The sequence below is a fragment of the Colias croceus genome, chromosome 1 (assembly GCF_905220415.1).
Source record: "Colias croceus chromosome 1, ilColCroc2.1".
NCBI lineage: Eukaryota > Metazoa > Arthropoda > Insecta > Lepidoptera > Pieridae > Colias > Colias croceus.
Window position 1 is genome coordinate 4873412 of NC_059537.1, and position 15834 is coordinate 4889245.

The 15834-nt window shown below is 34.5% G+C and overlaps 1 protein-coding gene across 2 annotated transcripts; it reads left to right on the plus strand.

The window, feature by feature from the left end:
- The first annotated feature begins 598 nt into the window (after nucleotides 1–598).
- On the plus strand, nucleotides 599–15148 carry LOC123696942 (tyrosine-protein kinase Shark). 2 transcript variants are annotated; one of them, XM_045643369.1, is made up of 14 exons: nucleotides 599–829; nucleotides 1362–1458; nucleotides 1543–1619; nucleotides 1695–1903; nucleotides 4247–4445; nucleotides 4697–4837; nucleotides 5015–5120; nucleotides 5216–5445; nucleotides 5618–5758; nucleotides 6343–6658; nucleotides 11846–12075; nucleotides 12302–12498; nucleotides 12898–13123; nucleotides 13795–15148. In XM_045643369.1, exons 1-14 carry the CDS (start codon nucleotides 794–796, stop codon nucleotides 13996–13998), a joined length of 2409 nt encoding a protein of 802 aa, XP_045499325.1. In that variant the 5' UTR covers nucleotides 599–793; the 3' UTR covers nucleotides 13999–15148. The 2 variants fall into 2 exon arrangements, with proteins under 2 accessions (XP_045499325.1, XP_045499399.1); XM_045643443.1 differs by lacking the exon at nucleotides 599–829 and adding an exon at nucleotides 1116–1169.
- The last annotated feature ends 686 nt before the right edge of the window (nucleotides 15149–15834 follow it).

Here is a 15834-nt window from a genome sequence, read left to right on the forward strand (position 1 = left end):
TGTAAATAAATTTCTGGACTGTCTGCAGAACTTGGCACACATTTAGATCTCATTTCTTTTTTTGGCAAATTAAGTCAACGATTGAACTCGGCTCCAAATTTTACATTTATGTTTTTGGTGGGATATAAAAAACTACAAGAGTGCGGATGGCGACTCGTCGAGCGAAGCGAGCCGCTCACGGCGGTCGGCGGCCCTCGCTCACCTAACGCAGCGCGAGAACGCTATGTTTGTTTTGACTTTTGCAGCCGTACTTACTTTTTAAAAAACTAGTATTTTTAATTCCGGGACAGCAAAGTAAAATTACTGGACACGGGACAGCACGTGAAATTCCGGGACAATCCCGGAAATCCCGGCCATCTGGCAACCCTAACACAAGATATAACGTGGATCGTGAATCGTAATTTAGCAATTATTAGATTGAAAGCATATTATAATTTGTATTTAATTAAGTACATAAAGCCTTCATTTAACAAAATACTATAACGATGTAGAGTTGTCAGAGAATGCGATTACTTATGGCATTGCTGAATTGAACTGAGTATACTGGTGATTCATTTCTCGGAATTGACCTTGCTATGAGTCATTCGCTGGAAGGCAGAGTTGGGGATACCGCGCCTGTCTGCCGGTTGCTTGCTAGACACAGTTCGCTACAAGCGCTTTTAATAAAATTTTATCGGGTTTATCTATTAAATCATGAAAAATGTGGATTGCCAAAAAGAGGTGGAAAAATAAATAGTGTGAAGTTATAACTATTTGGAATATAAATTCAGTGCTTTTTCTGAAGTTGGGTAACATGATAACAACCATGACGTCATTCATATTATTAAAGGTAATATAAATATAATTTATATGATGAATAATTAGTTTATTATTTTAAATGTTTTTATGAAAGTATTCGTCATGAAATATCGCAAAAAAAATTAAAGAGATACTTATTTGACTACCGTAATTGATTGACATTTGACGTTTACAAATGTAATAACATACGATAAAAACGAAAACAACTACAGCAATCGGTTGTCTCTTTCAAACTCAACTGAATGTTCTTTGGAGTAAAAAGGATGGTAGTTCATATTAATTCATTCATAAATCAGTAGTATTGTCAAACAAGAATGCAATAGGTTAGAAAGAAATAGAATAAATATTTTCTAAAAATCAAGTATCCAAAGGTACATTGTAACAAAAACTTGTTTTTAAATTAAACTTTTAATATTAGAGATCATGAAATAATACGATTTTAGTGCAGAATAAAGTGAACAAATATTAGTGCTTGTAAAGTTATGGCATAAACTCGGCTTTGTTGTAAACTGCGTTCATCAGCTGTGATTTGTGACATTCGTAAAGATTGATTAACATTTCAGACGAACTCATTTTTATTGAGGATGAATAGGGAGGATAATGTAAACTGGTTTCATGGGAAGATATCTCGAGAAACTGCTGAGAAACTTTTAAAAGAAGGTGAGTACTAATTAATAGACCAGCGGCGCTTTTGTTGCATGTTGTAATGTTTTTCAATTATTATACAATTATATGTTTTTGCAGAGGGCGAAGATGGTGTTTTCTTGGTTCGAGAGAGCAATACATCACCAGGAGACTATGTGCTATCGGTATTACATCAGGTAAATACAATAAAATCGAAAAATGTTTGATACCCACAATCCAAACTTTCTTACATTTTCATGGTTCTTTTACAGGGTGAGGTTGTGCATTATCAAATAAGAAGGCATGGAGAAGATGCATTCTTTTCTATAGAAGAGCATACCACAGTGCATGGATTGGATACATTGATACAGCATTACCGAGGTGATTCCAATGGCTTAGTGACTCGTCTTTCAGTAGTATGCAAGGGACAAGCTCCTCCGCATGAATCAAGAACTCAGGGAACAACAAATCTTTTACACAGGTCAGTTCAATATGAATAAATTTTATTGAACAAGCTTCCTTACATCATAATATAGACCCCAGACTCCCAATATAGCTTTCGCTGTGTTTCAGGAGTCTGAATAAGTGTATGAACCATGGTCGATATTATTTATTCTGTATTTAAAGAATTCTAGTAGTATTTATGTACACAGGAAAGAGATAAATCTATGATAATAATCAATTTATGTTTACAAAATGTTTGAATCAAAATCCAATAAGACTTTTATTGGTGTTGTTATATAAAATTAAAAATTATTCTGCTGTTAAAATAATAATCGCACTAAAGATTACACACAAATATTTGAATATTTTTTATTAATAAAATAAAAAAAAATCAAATGTTTATAAATATCTCAAATTAACTCATATCAATCACCAGTGATAATAATTTTTGTACATTAAATCTGCACAACAAAAAGGAATTGATATGATAAAACTATTTGAAATTCCATATGTTTGATACCTATTCATTAACATTCAAGTCATGTATTGGGAATCAAAGACAACAATAATTGCATCATGTCCTTACAAATATGACACCTGCATGAACACAGTATGAATAAATTGCTAGTGTACAAGTTATTTTAGTGTCCATAAAATTTGTCATGTTTGACCTCGCTGTGTTTTGATAAAACTAAAATTGTCATAAGTTTTGTGTCTCGTTAACCTGTAACCACTTGCCTGTGTTGAATTTGGATACAGAAATAGACTATGTTACTGTAAAGATGGTGACAATTAAGTAGAACAATTTTTTTATTGATTGAGAAGATTCTGAGTTAATTGTAAGAAAATATAAACAACAAGCAAAAAAATAATTTTTCGAATAATCTATCAATATATATTAACTCATTAATAATACAAAACCAAAACTGATTTTAAAATAAACATAAACATTGTCTAAAAGGGTCAATATTTTATGATCAATAAAGAAGCTAAAAGAATGTGAAGTAGGAAGTTCTATTAAGGCATGATCTGTTCAAATTGCCCTTAATTTTTGATGTCATATAACACTTGTTGTCTTTGAATGGTTTTGATTGTGAGTAAAATCTCACTGGTAAATATATTTTTCAATTGAAGACTGTAAATGGTTTCAGTTTCACAATTCTCGATATCTGTATAATAGGCACTAGCCAGGTTATTGACCCAACATTTTTGCTTGCAACATGTTATGTACTGTAAACACTGACAAGTTTATTGTTGATTTCCTGCTCAGTGCATGTTCAATAAATATTGAGAGAAGGACACTTGGTCTTGTTCACAAATAGCTATGACATTTATCACTGCCTCTCCACTTTAATCCTATTAAGGCGAGGGCTTTCTGAATAATATAGAGATGGTTATTTATTATTCTACTAATGAGTTTCATTTGGCCATTGTACATGAATAATAACTACTGCATTTATTAGATCCAGTTTAGACTGGATCCAGGTAGTTTTGTTAATACAGATTTTTTTGTTTAAAAGGATGTTGTACTTGTTCAAGTGTAAATACTAAATATATAAATTTCTTTAATAAATAATTAAATTTTACCTTAAAATACAGATTTGTAAATATTTGACATAACTCATTATTCAAACACTATTTGAGGTATTTAAATTATTTATTTATTTATTTTACTCTTCAATAAAACTATGCATAGAAAACTTATTGCTAATACATATACAGAACAAAAAAAAACAATATAGTTTATTAGGCGGCCTTATCACTTAGAAGTGATCTCTTCCAGGCATTATATTTAAGAATTGCAAATAATATTTTGCCAACTACCATAGATATCTTCTAACTATGCTATTCATCTCTATTGACCAGTGACTTCATAGTATAAAAACATTTGAATGTTTGGTTGCTTAATGAGACTTGTAAACAAAACTATCAGTGAGGTGTGTTATCTTAATGAATCATTAACATAAACATTGTATTCAACAATTCAATAACAGATATATTGCTATGCTGTTGCTACTACACTGAACATTCTCAAGATATGAGCAATGTGTACACAGTAAAACAAACATTATTAATTAATAAGTTAATAATACATTCAATATATTGATGTTTAGATTATTATTACATTCTGTTACAATAATAATAATTAATTGTGATTCATCTGACACCTTAATGAACAAACTTTCAGCATTTGTTAACATTAAATGGTTCCCAAAACACTGTACTATAAATCGTTTAATTGGACTACTTTAGCGATTTTTATTATTATTTAAATACACAGATGCAATATTATAGCCTTATTATTTATTTTTTTGTTATTGCAACAGCCCCATAAAATTATTAATTTTTGAGTTGCTAAAATGCCTAGTGTCTCTTTCAGGGCTACAGAGGCAGGTGATTTCAATGTGGTGTCACAGTTACTCGCATGTGGCTACCGCAACCGAGATGCAAAGAACCAAGATGGACAAACCGCAGTGCACATTGCAGCAAGAACAGGCCATGATAATATACTTGCCAAACTGATTGAGAGTGGAGCTACGGTCAATGTACGAGACTCTTTGGGATTCACACCTTTGCACGTAAGTATTTGAGGTATTTTAATTACAGTGTTTAGATTTATTTTGTAATTGTTATTTGTAAATAATTTAGATTGGATCTGTTTGATATGAGGCAAGATTTTTATGGTAATTAAGTAGGGTAGCAATATGGCAGAACATCTCCTGATAAAGATATTACATATATCTTTATCAAAATAGCAAAAGCAAAATAATCAAAAACCGAAACCAATTTTACCCTTCAAAATTAATAAAACCATAATTTTCGTTTCCAGTACACTTGCCAATATAACTTACCAAGCACAACAGAGTTGTTGATCACATACGGCCACGCAAACTATCAGATGCGGCACGCGCCCACCGGTAAAGTGCCGCTACATGATGCTGCTCAGAGAGGACATATCGAATGTATCAAGGTATTTGTTGTAAAATTATATTTGTTAGCAGAAATCATATTGATATCTTGTCTACTTTTTTCTTCTTCTTATATAAGTTCTTAATATTATTTTTAATGACCAACTTTAATAGATGAAAGAATACTTTTCACTAAACTGAAAAAGTTATTTTATTTTACCATCTTAATTTTTTTTTAGGTTTTATTAAAACTCAAAGCACCAGCACACCCAAGAACACTAGCTCAAGAGACCCCTGCTCAATTAGCCAAACATTATGGTCATACGGAATGCTATCAGTTGCTCAGTAAGTTTAACTTTATATTAAAGTTTCTTTTTGTTCAAATTTTTAAAATTACCACTATTTAATTAAAATTATTAATAATCTTAATATGATTACAGAAAACCACAAACCAGAGCCCGCGAATACATCGAAAAGCCAATGGTACCACGGGACACTGAATCGCGAGGAAGCAGTAAAGATTCTAGAAGAGTATTGTAGACAGCACAACTTACGTGATAAAGCCTCAGATGGCGTGTTTCTAGTGCGGTACAGTGAGCGACATACTGGGGCGTATGTACTCACTATGTACAGCGAGAATACACCGTATAACTTCATTATTAGGAAAGAGGTTTGTGAGCATGTGCAATTGTTCTGTTAAATATTTTATGATCTGAGATTTATTAACGTTTCTAAATATTTGGTAGAATGTTTGTAGAGTTTCTAATTCCTATACTCTATACAAATAATATATCTATTTTAATTTGTTTCGCGGCAGTTCAGTAACAACATTTAACTTTCAGGGTGATTGGCTATTCATCGACGACGGTCCATACCTAGAATCGTTAGAGCGCCTTATAGAACACTATGGGAGTGTGCCCGACGGCTTGCCTACGAGACTCACCGCGCCAGTACCGCCTAAACCTAAACCACCCTTGCCTGAGGTATGTATTGTACTAGTTTTATATTAATATGAGATAAAATGTATATGTCGTATACCTTGTCATTTAGGGTAGGTTTGTCATTTAGTTACTGAAAATTACTTTGGCCATAGAAAAACACGAAGAAAAATAAAAGAGATTGTCCTTATATCATATTTCGATTAAAACTTTCACTTTATACATTTTCTAAACACTTGATACTTTTTTTAAAACACAACAAAACAAAACAAAAAAAAAATAGTAGTTTCACTTCTGACAATTGTGCTCGGCATACACACTCTTTTTTATCTATCGCGTCTATTTTCTGATCTAGAATAAGTGAAGTCCCATGTCCCCTAGTGGGGTAAGGGGCAGATGCATTATACATCTGTTTCACTGATCGATTTTCTTTAGGGACAAGTAGGTGATCAGCCTTCTGTGTCCTACCAGACCGAGACATTTTTTTTCTTCGTCTCCACCGAGAATCGAACCCAGGACCCCTCGGTGCCTCAACCACTGTACCAAGGAGGCGGTCAATCTCTCTCTGATCTAGAATGTGTTTATTTATTTTCAGTTTTATATGTTTATTCATCAATTACCTCTTTCAGTTTTCAACGATGCCACGTACAAAGAAACACTCGCCAAGCCGAGTTAACACAAACCAGTCATTATCCTTAGTCAAGAACGATATATTAAATAAGAATGCCACATCTCCGATAAACAACAACAACGCATCAACATTTGAGCTTCTAACAAGAAATTTGTCTTTTTCTTCCGATTTCAACAATGATTCCATGAATAATAACGAAGAAACTGATGCAGATACATATAAAGTTCCAGTGAATAATAGTGCAGTGACAACTTTAGCGGAGAACTATAATGAAATATCGATTAATTCGGATGGTCAGCTGTCTACTTTGCAAGGTTAGTAGTGTGTTTGTTGATAGTAGTGTGTTTAGTGTTAGTTTATTTATTTATTTATTTATTTCTTTCTTCGTAATCATACAGCATTACAGTAAATAACATTTCATAATATATTGATACAGAACTATGAGCCAATTAAGATTACAAAACAAGATACTTACAGCTAGATAAATGAGTTATTTTTTAAATGACATATCAGGAAGGAGTGTTTTCCATGTTATGGTGAATTATATAATACAGTAGGAAAGGTTAATAAATAATTAAACAGTTAAATCTGAAATCTCCCTTTGTGTGAGTGTGTGTATGTGTGTGTGAGTGTTAGTGTGATGTGAATGTGTGGTTGTCTGGACTTGCGTGTTAGTACTAAAGCCGAATTGTATGTGAATTTTGTTAATTTCTTTTATAAATCTTTGCTTTGATAAAAGGAAAATATCTAGTTCTTTATAGTCTTTATTGTATATATGAGAAATTCTACACATAATTCGATTCTTTGCGTAATTACTACTAGAGTTAGGAGTATAAAATAATGATGTGTGACGAGTTCTAAACTGAGGGGTATTGAAATAAACCAGTTCTAGGAGTTCCGAAGAATCAATTCTTCCGTTGCATAAAGCATGAAGAAACAATAAGTCACTTTTAATACGTCTAAGTTGTAATGGTTCTAATTTAAAGTATAAGCAAACATCCGTATATGTGTTGAAGCAGTGTCTAGCTTTAAAACACAAAAACCTTAAAAACCTTTTTTGGATAGATTCTAATCTGTTTACGTGTTTAGCATAATATGGAGACCAAATATTTGAGGCATAATCGAGTATACTCCTGACATATGTAGAATACAAAACTTTGATACAACTAATATTTTTGAAAATTTTACAAGTGCGTTTAATAAACCCAAGTTGTTTAAGCGCCTTATTCACGACTACGTCCATATGCTGTGTCATACTTAATTTTTGATCAATAATTACACCAAGATCTTTTACCCAGTTGACTTCTTTTATTGGATCATCATTTAATGTATAAGTGAATGAAATGGGTGCCTTTTTTCTAGTAATTGATATTTTTTGACATTTTTTAATATTGACAGTAATTCTATTTTTTCTATAATAGGCCTAAATTAGTAATGTCGCTTTGAATATTTTTACAATCATTAATAGATTCAACAGCAAGATAGATTTTTTTATCATCCGCATACATTAGATATTTAGAGTGGATAAAACAGCTGAAAATATCAAACAGATAAGCGTTATATAAAAGAGGTCCAAGTATTGAGCCCTGCGGAACTCCAGATATGATATTTACGAAGTCACTTTTTGCCCCTCCAATCACTACAGCCTGCATTCTTTTACTGATATAAGAACAGATCCATCGATATAGATCACCTCGTATACCGATAGCATATAGTTTTTTAAGAAGTATGATGTGATCTACACGATCGAATGCTTTTTCGAAGTCCGTGTAGATCACATCCACTTGTTTACCCCCATCCAGTTGTTGCAATGTATAGTTTGTAAGTATAGATAAGTTTGTTACGGTAGAGCGTCCCTTTATAAAGCCGTGCTGTTCTGGAGGAATGAATTTATATATTAAAGGACTTATTCGAAGATGTATAAGTTTTTCAAAAACTTTACTGAGTGAGTTTAATATAGAAATCGGCCTATAATTGATAATATGGTTTTTAGGACCCGATTTGTATATAGGGACAATAAGAGCTTCCTTCCATTTCGAAGGAAACTCACCAAAATGGTTTACTGACATCGAAAATATAATGGATAAGGGTAACGCTAAAGCAAGCGCAATTTTTCTAAAACAGTGCTCTGACAGAGCACTGTTTTAGAAAAATTGGTGGTATTTCATCGCTACCTGCACCCTTTTTCCCTTTAAGTGATTTTAAAACACATTTAACCTCAGAAATTTTGAATGAAATATTAGAGATAAGTTCATTATTCGGACACGAAATTGGAAGGTTGAATTCTTCATATGACGTAGCGGGTTCAGCAAAAGTGCTATGAAAGTGTTTGTTAAATTCAGTGCATATGTCTGTTTCGGTACAAAAAATTTTATTTTTATAAATCATACTTTTAGGATATCCTTTTGAGCCCGTCTTTATAGATTTTATGTACGACCAAAAACAAGTCGGATCTTTCTGAATATACGATTGCATTCGATCAAGGTAGAGTGAAAAACATTTTTCCTGTAGGATCTTTTGTCTCGAACGAAGTAGACTAAATTCATCGTAGTCAAGGGGATTTTTGTATTTTTTCCATCTTTTGTGAAGTTTTAATTTATCTTTTATTATATGTATTAATGCTTTATTGTACCATCGGGGAAAGTTTTTCACAGTTTTATACGTTTTTGGAACGTGTGTGACAAAACACTCATTGAGTTTCCTGTAAAACACATCAACTACATCATCGATATGATCACCTATTAAAATGGATGGCCAGTTAATTTTTGAGAGAAAATCATTAACGTCTGAATAATTAGCACGGTAAAAATTGTAACGGACTATCCTTGATTTCTTTATGTATTTGATACTTAGTTCAGAAATATCTATTTCCAAAGCAGGGTGATATGTATCTTCAGGTACCAAAGGTCCCGATGCTTTACTGACATCTATTCTAAAGTTAGAAAAAATTAAATCGAGTATGTTATTCTTGTCGTTTGTTATAAAGTTGTACTGATCTAGACCGGAAATACTACACATGTCCAAGAAGTCAGAAGCAGCAGTCTGCATTTCAATAGAGCCTTTTTTTAACTGCATAACATTAACTGGGGACCATTTAACATTTGGTAAATTAAAGTCACCAAAGATTAAGAAATTATCGTTTGGAAAATCAATGAGTAATTTAGATACTGATGCAGTAAACCCTTCAAAGGGTTCGGGCCTGATTTTTATCTGGAGGTATATAAGCTACACAGATATGGAGACCTCGATTATTGTGTGATAGGACAGTTGTTGAAGGTATACTTACCCATAGACACTCTACGGCCTTGGGTCTCCAATCAGTCATAACTTGAGCTTGAAGGATCTTGTTACAGCAAATCATTACACCTCCGCCTCGTTTTTTTGTTGAGGTAGTACAGTCTCGGTCATTTCTAATTATATCGTAGCGATCATCACACAACTCCCTATCAAAAATACCTTCCGCTAACCATGTTTCCGTGATTAAAATGATATCAAAATTGTTCAAAAGAATATTATTATAAAATTCATGTGTTTTAGTTTTAAGTCCTCTTACGTTCTGATAGAAGAAATTAATTTTATTAGCCATTACTATACTTAAAATAGGAACTAAAATAATTAATGTCTGACACTAAAAACATGTTATTTAATTCGGCTATTAGTGGTTTTGTTAATTTATGTGTTTTATTTGTATTGAAAAAAGTGTGTACTCTTAGTGATTGTGGCGAATTATATGCTCGAAATAATATGTGACTGTGAATGTTGTGTTTGTATGAAGATGTATGGGTGAGTTTATACACAGAGCTGGAGATTCTTCTGATTTTCTTAAAAAAATGTTACAATTTCGAACCCATACAAATTTATAAGAGTTTTGAGCAGCCAGATCCTTAGTTTGTTTCAAGAGGACCTTGTTCTCAGGAGTAAGGTGTTCAAAGACGAAAAACTTAGTAGTGGGACCTTCCACACCAATATTGTTAGTATTTATACCTTTCTTCTTACGTATACCAGAAAGAATTTTATCTTTGTATAGGCGGTCCTTCAGTTTAACAACTAACGGTTTGGGACGCCCTGGTATATTTTTAAATGGCTGGACTCTGTGAGCAAATTCAATTTGATCGTTGCATAATATAATACCCGCATATTTCGCAATTTCAGTAATTATTTGTTTAGGATCTTCGTTTATTTTTTCGGGTAGACCAATTATTTCCAAATTCCATTGCCGCGACCACTGTTGCTGTTTGTTCATGAGATAACGTAACTCATCCAATTGATTATTTTTGTCTAGAACTACAGCTTCTAACTTTTCAAAATTTTGTTGGAGATCTAAATGTTCAGATTGAAGCATATCGTAAGATTCCTTAATTGTTTTAACTTCTGTAGAGATTTCCGTAAGTTCATTCTTGATTTTTTTTAATAAGCAATTTTTTATTTCATCTAGAAAATCTTCTTTTATCTTTTTCAATTTTTCATCGAGCAATTGTTCAAAATAGCTTAATAATTCGGGTGTCGTTAGGGCTGCATTGGTGGTAGATGGAGGATTGAACTCCGGTGTAGCTTTCGAACTTTGTCCACTGACATCCGAAGATGGTTGGCTTTGCTGTTGATGAACTGTATTCTTGATACCGCCGCGGACTGGTGTATTACTGTTGTCGCCTCCTTTGCGTAAGGCAGCGGTGCAACTAGGGCATTTCCATTGTGTACGCATGGAAGTAGAATTATTCCCAAAATCAACGCATTCGGAGTGGAAAACAAGCGCGCATGTAGTACATTTTATGCGTCTCTGCGTGACACTTATGCTATTTTTACATGCCTCACATAATAGACCCATATTTAGTAAATTATTTTTAAATTATAAAAATAAAGTAAAATTTGGCCTATAGTTGGGTAATTTCTTGGTGATGACAACACTGAAGCACGTCAGTACGACAGCGATCTATTGTCTTTGGAAGGCGGAAATGTCAACAACTTGATCTGACAGAAACTTCAATCATTTAATAATTTATCTCCGTTTACCTTCAGTTTGTAAAAAAATTGTTGTGAATAGAAAACAAAATGTGACTTTTTTCGCCAAAATTATAGTTCATTAAGTTTATTCTTTTACTTAACTTAGTTTTCACAGTTCACTTTAATACGTTTTTAAAATCCGCACTATGAAACACACACTCCTCTATTTTTAATGCATTAAAAACTCAGCAGCAAATGTTTATCGTTACCACAGTTGACAGTGACGTAGTTTAGTACACATGTACATATTGCGCTTGTGTGTGAATAAGTGTGCGTTGTGACGTCGTAATTTCTGCGCATCATGAAAAGTCTAGCCGTCTCTCTCGCGCTTACACATGCTGATGAGTATGAAGGAGACAGCGATTGACACTTGTAAAAGTGTTTTTTTTTTTTTCATTCGTTCATTAACGTCCGTCAGTGAATAGATGTGTTATTATTACGTTTTTGAAGGTAACATTTAAATGTCTTTTATACATATTAAAGTTGAGATTATCCCACAGAGTTCATACCATTCAGCGAGCTTACCCTCGGCGCGGTACTGGGCGAAGGCGAGTTCGGTTCAGTGCTTCGTGCTGTATACAACGCGCCGGACCAACCGCCCGTACAAGTGGCCGTGAAGACGTTACATTTGCAGCATACGGACTCGAACAAGCGAGAATTTCTTGCGGAGGCGAAGCTCATGATGGCCTTGAGACATCGCTGTATTGTACGGCTTATTGGAGTGTCTTTGGTGAGTTCTCAAAACTATTTAGGAAAAAAATTGTAAACTTACATACTCTTAGGCCGGTTGCGGAGTTTCATCGACCATCAGTGCGTACGTCAGTCGCGCTTGTCATATTATGTATGGAAATTCATAAAACCGTTCATAGCTAGACCGACCACAAATTTAATAAATTAATTTAATCCCCGAGTTTCAGTTTCACACATTGGATAAATGTAACTAAACTAATCCCCAGGGTCCTCCCCTCGCGATGGTGCAAGAGCTAGTGCCACTGGGCTCTCTACTCGAGTACCTAGTGCGGCATGCAGAATCCACAGCGGGCTGTGAGTTAAGACTGTGGGCGTGCCAAGTGGCGGCCGGCATGCGGTACCTTGAGCGGCGACGCTTTGTGCACAGGGACCTTGCTGCAAGGAATATATTGTTGGCTAGCAGGTGGGTTTTGTGGGTTGGGTAACTGTAGTGATAAGTCATGTGTGAGGTTTTTGTATTTGGGAACGAAACATTGTTGGTCCTTTGAGCCGGATTGTATTTTTTTATTATAACTTTTTGTAATACTATTTATAATGCAATTATAATCACACGTTGACTATCGATATTGTACCTAAATATATTCTACTGTATATACTACATAATATATCGTGGACCTTTTCAAATCAGTTGAATGAATTGAGTTGAAAGGGTCCACGAGTGTATTGTAACTTCATAAATCATGCAACATATTCAGTCAATTTGTATATATATTTATTTATTTTATTAAATAAGTTTGTCATAAAAATGATAGATTTTATGTAAAATTGTCACCAAAATGTAAATATTTATTACTGTCTCCAGGCACCAAGTAAAAATCAGCGACTTCGGACTATCCCGCGCACTATCCACCGACAGCTCGTACTACAAGGCCAGTCGCGGCGGCAAGTGGCCGATCAAGTGGTACGCGCCCGAGTCGTACAACTACGGCACGTTCAGCCACGCCAGCGACGTGTGGAGCTACGGGGTCACGCTGTGGGAGATGTTCTCCTATGGGAAACAGCCGTATGGCGATATGAGGGGCACTGAGGTGAGATTATTTGATGATGGTCTTCACATTATATGAACATAAATAATAAATATAGTTAGTTATATAGTTAGTATAGTAGTAAATTAGTTTCTCTTCGACTAATTTCGAATGAAAATAAGAAAAAATCTAGAATATATTATGACATACCATGTCACTAGGATTGTGCAGTTTTCTTATTTATCAAATATTTTTTCAAATCGGTGTACCTACTTTTTGATTTTATTTTTAACTAGCTTTCCACCCGCGGCTTCGCCCGCGCATTGAAAGAAAACCCGTATAGTTCCCGTTCCCCTGGGATTTCCGGAATAAAACCTATCCTATGTCCCGGGGTAAAAAGTAGCCTATGTCCTTTCTCGGGTAACAAAATATCTATATACCAAATTTCATGCAAATTGGTTCAGTAGTTAAGGCGTGATTGAGTAACAGACAGACAGACAGACAGAGTTACTTTCGCGTTTATAAGTATGGATGAATAAGCAAACAAAAAAAAAACAATTTTTTTCTCAGTATATAAAGTGCGATTCCAAAATATAAACAAAAACCCTATTGCATAAGTTCGTATTACAATATTTCATTCAATTTTTCAATAATTTTACTTTTCACGTTAAAGCTTCGTCGAGTTTCTAGAACTTTCTCCATCATCCTAATTCACATTCGTTATTCCCTTCCAGGTAATACAGCTAGTAGAGAGCGGCGAGCGGCTCGAGCGGCCGGACAACTGTCCCGACGAGATCTACCAAGTGATGTTAGACTGCTGGGCGTACACGCCCGAGGTGCGGCCCACGTTCAGCAAACTCGTCGATGTATTCTCTCAACACCCGGACTACGTGAACATCAGCCAGATGGCGCTTGACAACGATGACGTCACCGTCTGACATCTAGCGCCCTCTAGCGCGCTTTGGTTAATGCGCGCTGTACAGCGGGTGCTGTGCCTCACTTGTGGGGATGATATTGATGCGGCCTACGTCTAGGAACGTTCTAGTAGTGGTTGATGTATTCTCGCAACACCAGGACTATGTGAACATCAGGCAGATGGCGCTAGACAACGATGACGTCACCGTCTGACATCTAGCGCCCTCTAGCGCGCTTTGGTTAATGCGCGCTGTACAGCGGGTGCTATGCCTTACTTGTGGGGATGATATAGATGCGGCCTACGTCTAGGAACGTTCTAGAATATGTCGATGTATTCTCGTAATACCCGGATTATGTGAACATCAGGCAGATGGCGCTAGACAATGATGACGTCACCGTCTGCTCTGGTTGATGCGCGCTGTACAGCGGGTGCCTCACTTGTGGGGACGATCTCGGTGCGGCCTATGTGTAAAGAACGTTCTAGAATTTGTCGATGTATTCTCGCAACACCCGGATTACATTAACATCAGCCAGATGGCGCTAGACAACGATGACGTCACCGTCTGACATCTAGCGCCCTCCTCCAATGAAGCCTATGTATAAGGAATGTTCTAGAAGGCGATGGTATGTTGGAATATCGATGACATAGTTAGAATAGTTGTTTTGTATGGAAAATTTAATGATATTGTAGTAGTTGGTATAGGTATAAATGGAGTAGAAAAGTTGTTACAGTAGGAACGCTTCGGTTTATGTTGAGACTGGACTAATTTTGATAGCCGGTGCTCGATAATGATGACGTCACCGCCTAGCATCTAGCGCCCAGTTAGTAGTAAGTATATAGATTATATTTGATGATTTGACGTCACAATGGCCTAGGGCTACTTGTAGAGCATTTCTCGTATACTGTAGAGTGGGTATTGCAATGATTATTATTAAATTACGTTTTAAAAAAAATAATGTTAAATCAATTGGAAACATCAATGAAGAACTAAGCAAGTTATGTGAATGGTGATTTAGGTATTTTTGTCTAGAGACCGAAACAAGTAAAGATACGTAGCGCTCGACCGCCGTTCAGCCCCCTCTAGATTTTTATAAGTCATGTATCAATGAAAATGTTTTACGTGATTTACGCGTAGAAAACAAAATACTTCTAAAATGTCTCGTATTGTGTAGGCTGAGTATGAAAAGTTACTATGTAGTTAGATAAATTATATCAATAGGAATGCTTTGGTTATTGTAGATGGCGCTGATATCATTTAGATGTAAACTTATAATGGCTTTTTATAAGATTTGACCAAAACCATGATTGGTAAAAATATAATTTTAAAAACTAGATCTAATGTATACAATATACATGTAGTAAATATGGTTCAAATTAAATAAAATTTATACATTAATGGACTCTTGACAAGAAAAAGGATATTTGCTTTTTATGCTAAAATGAATTTTCTGCATTTTCTTTTTCATATTGTAGTTTGTTGTTATTCATTATTATTTCGTGGTAATTAACTGTGACGTCATTATTATTTACATTGCCAATTTCTTGCATTTCTTAGTTACGCTAAACTTCATAAGTTTCTCAAACATGACACTATTTATCAATGTTCAAATATCTATTACGTAAATCTAAAAATCTCAACAAATTTTAGAAATAATATATGACTAGGCGTGTGAGCGTGTTGTATGCCTTTATGTGCCTGAGCCTGACTGTATTAAAATAGAAATAATTTAATTTATAAGATATTATTGTACAAAATATGGTTTATGGACTTCCAACTAAATATCATTAAGCAATAAGTTTTAATGACACATAAATATCCTTTAGTAGGCTTATTTATTATACAAATTTTAAATGCATT

What these genes read in the sequence shown, in the direction of transcription:
- LOC123696942 (XM_045643369.1), top strand. Translation starts at nt 794, where the DNA reads ATGATAACAACCATGACGTCATTCATATTATTAAAG. An exon ending in TGGGATTCACACCTTTGCAC is followed by an intron (nt 4,446 to 4,696) that starts GTAAGTATTTGA and finishes TTTCGTTTCCAG; the next exon opens with TACACTTGCCAATATAACTT. An exon ending in GGAATGCTATCAGTTGCTCA is followed by an intron (nt 5,121 to 5,215) that starts GTAAGTTTAACT and finishes ATATGATTACAG; the next exon opens with AAAACCACAAACCAGAGCCC.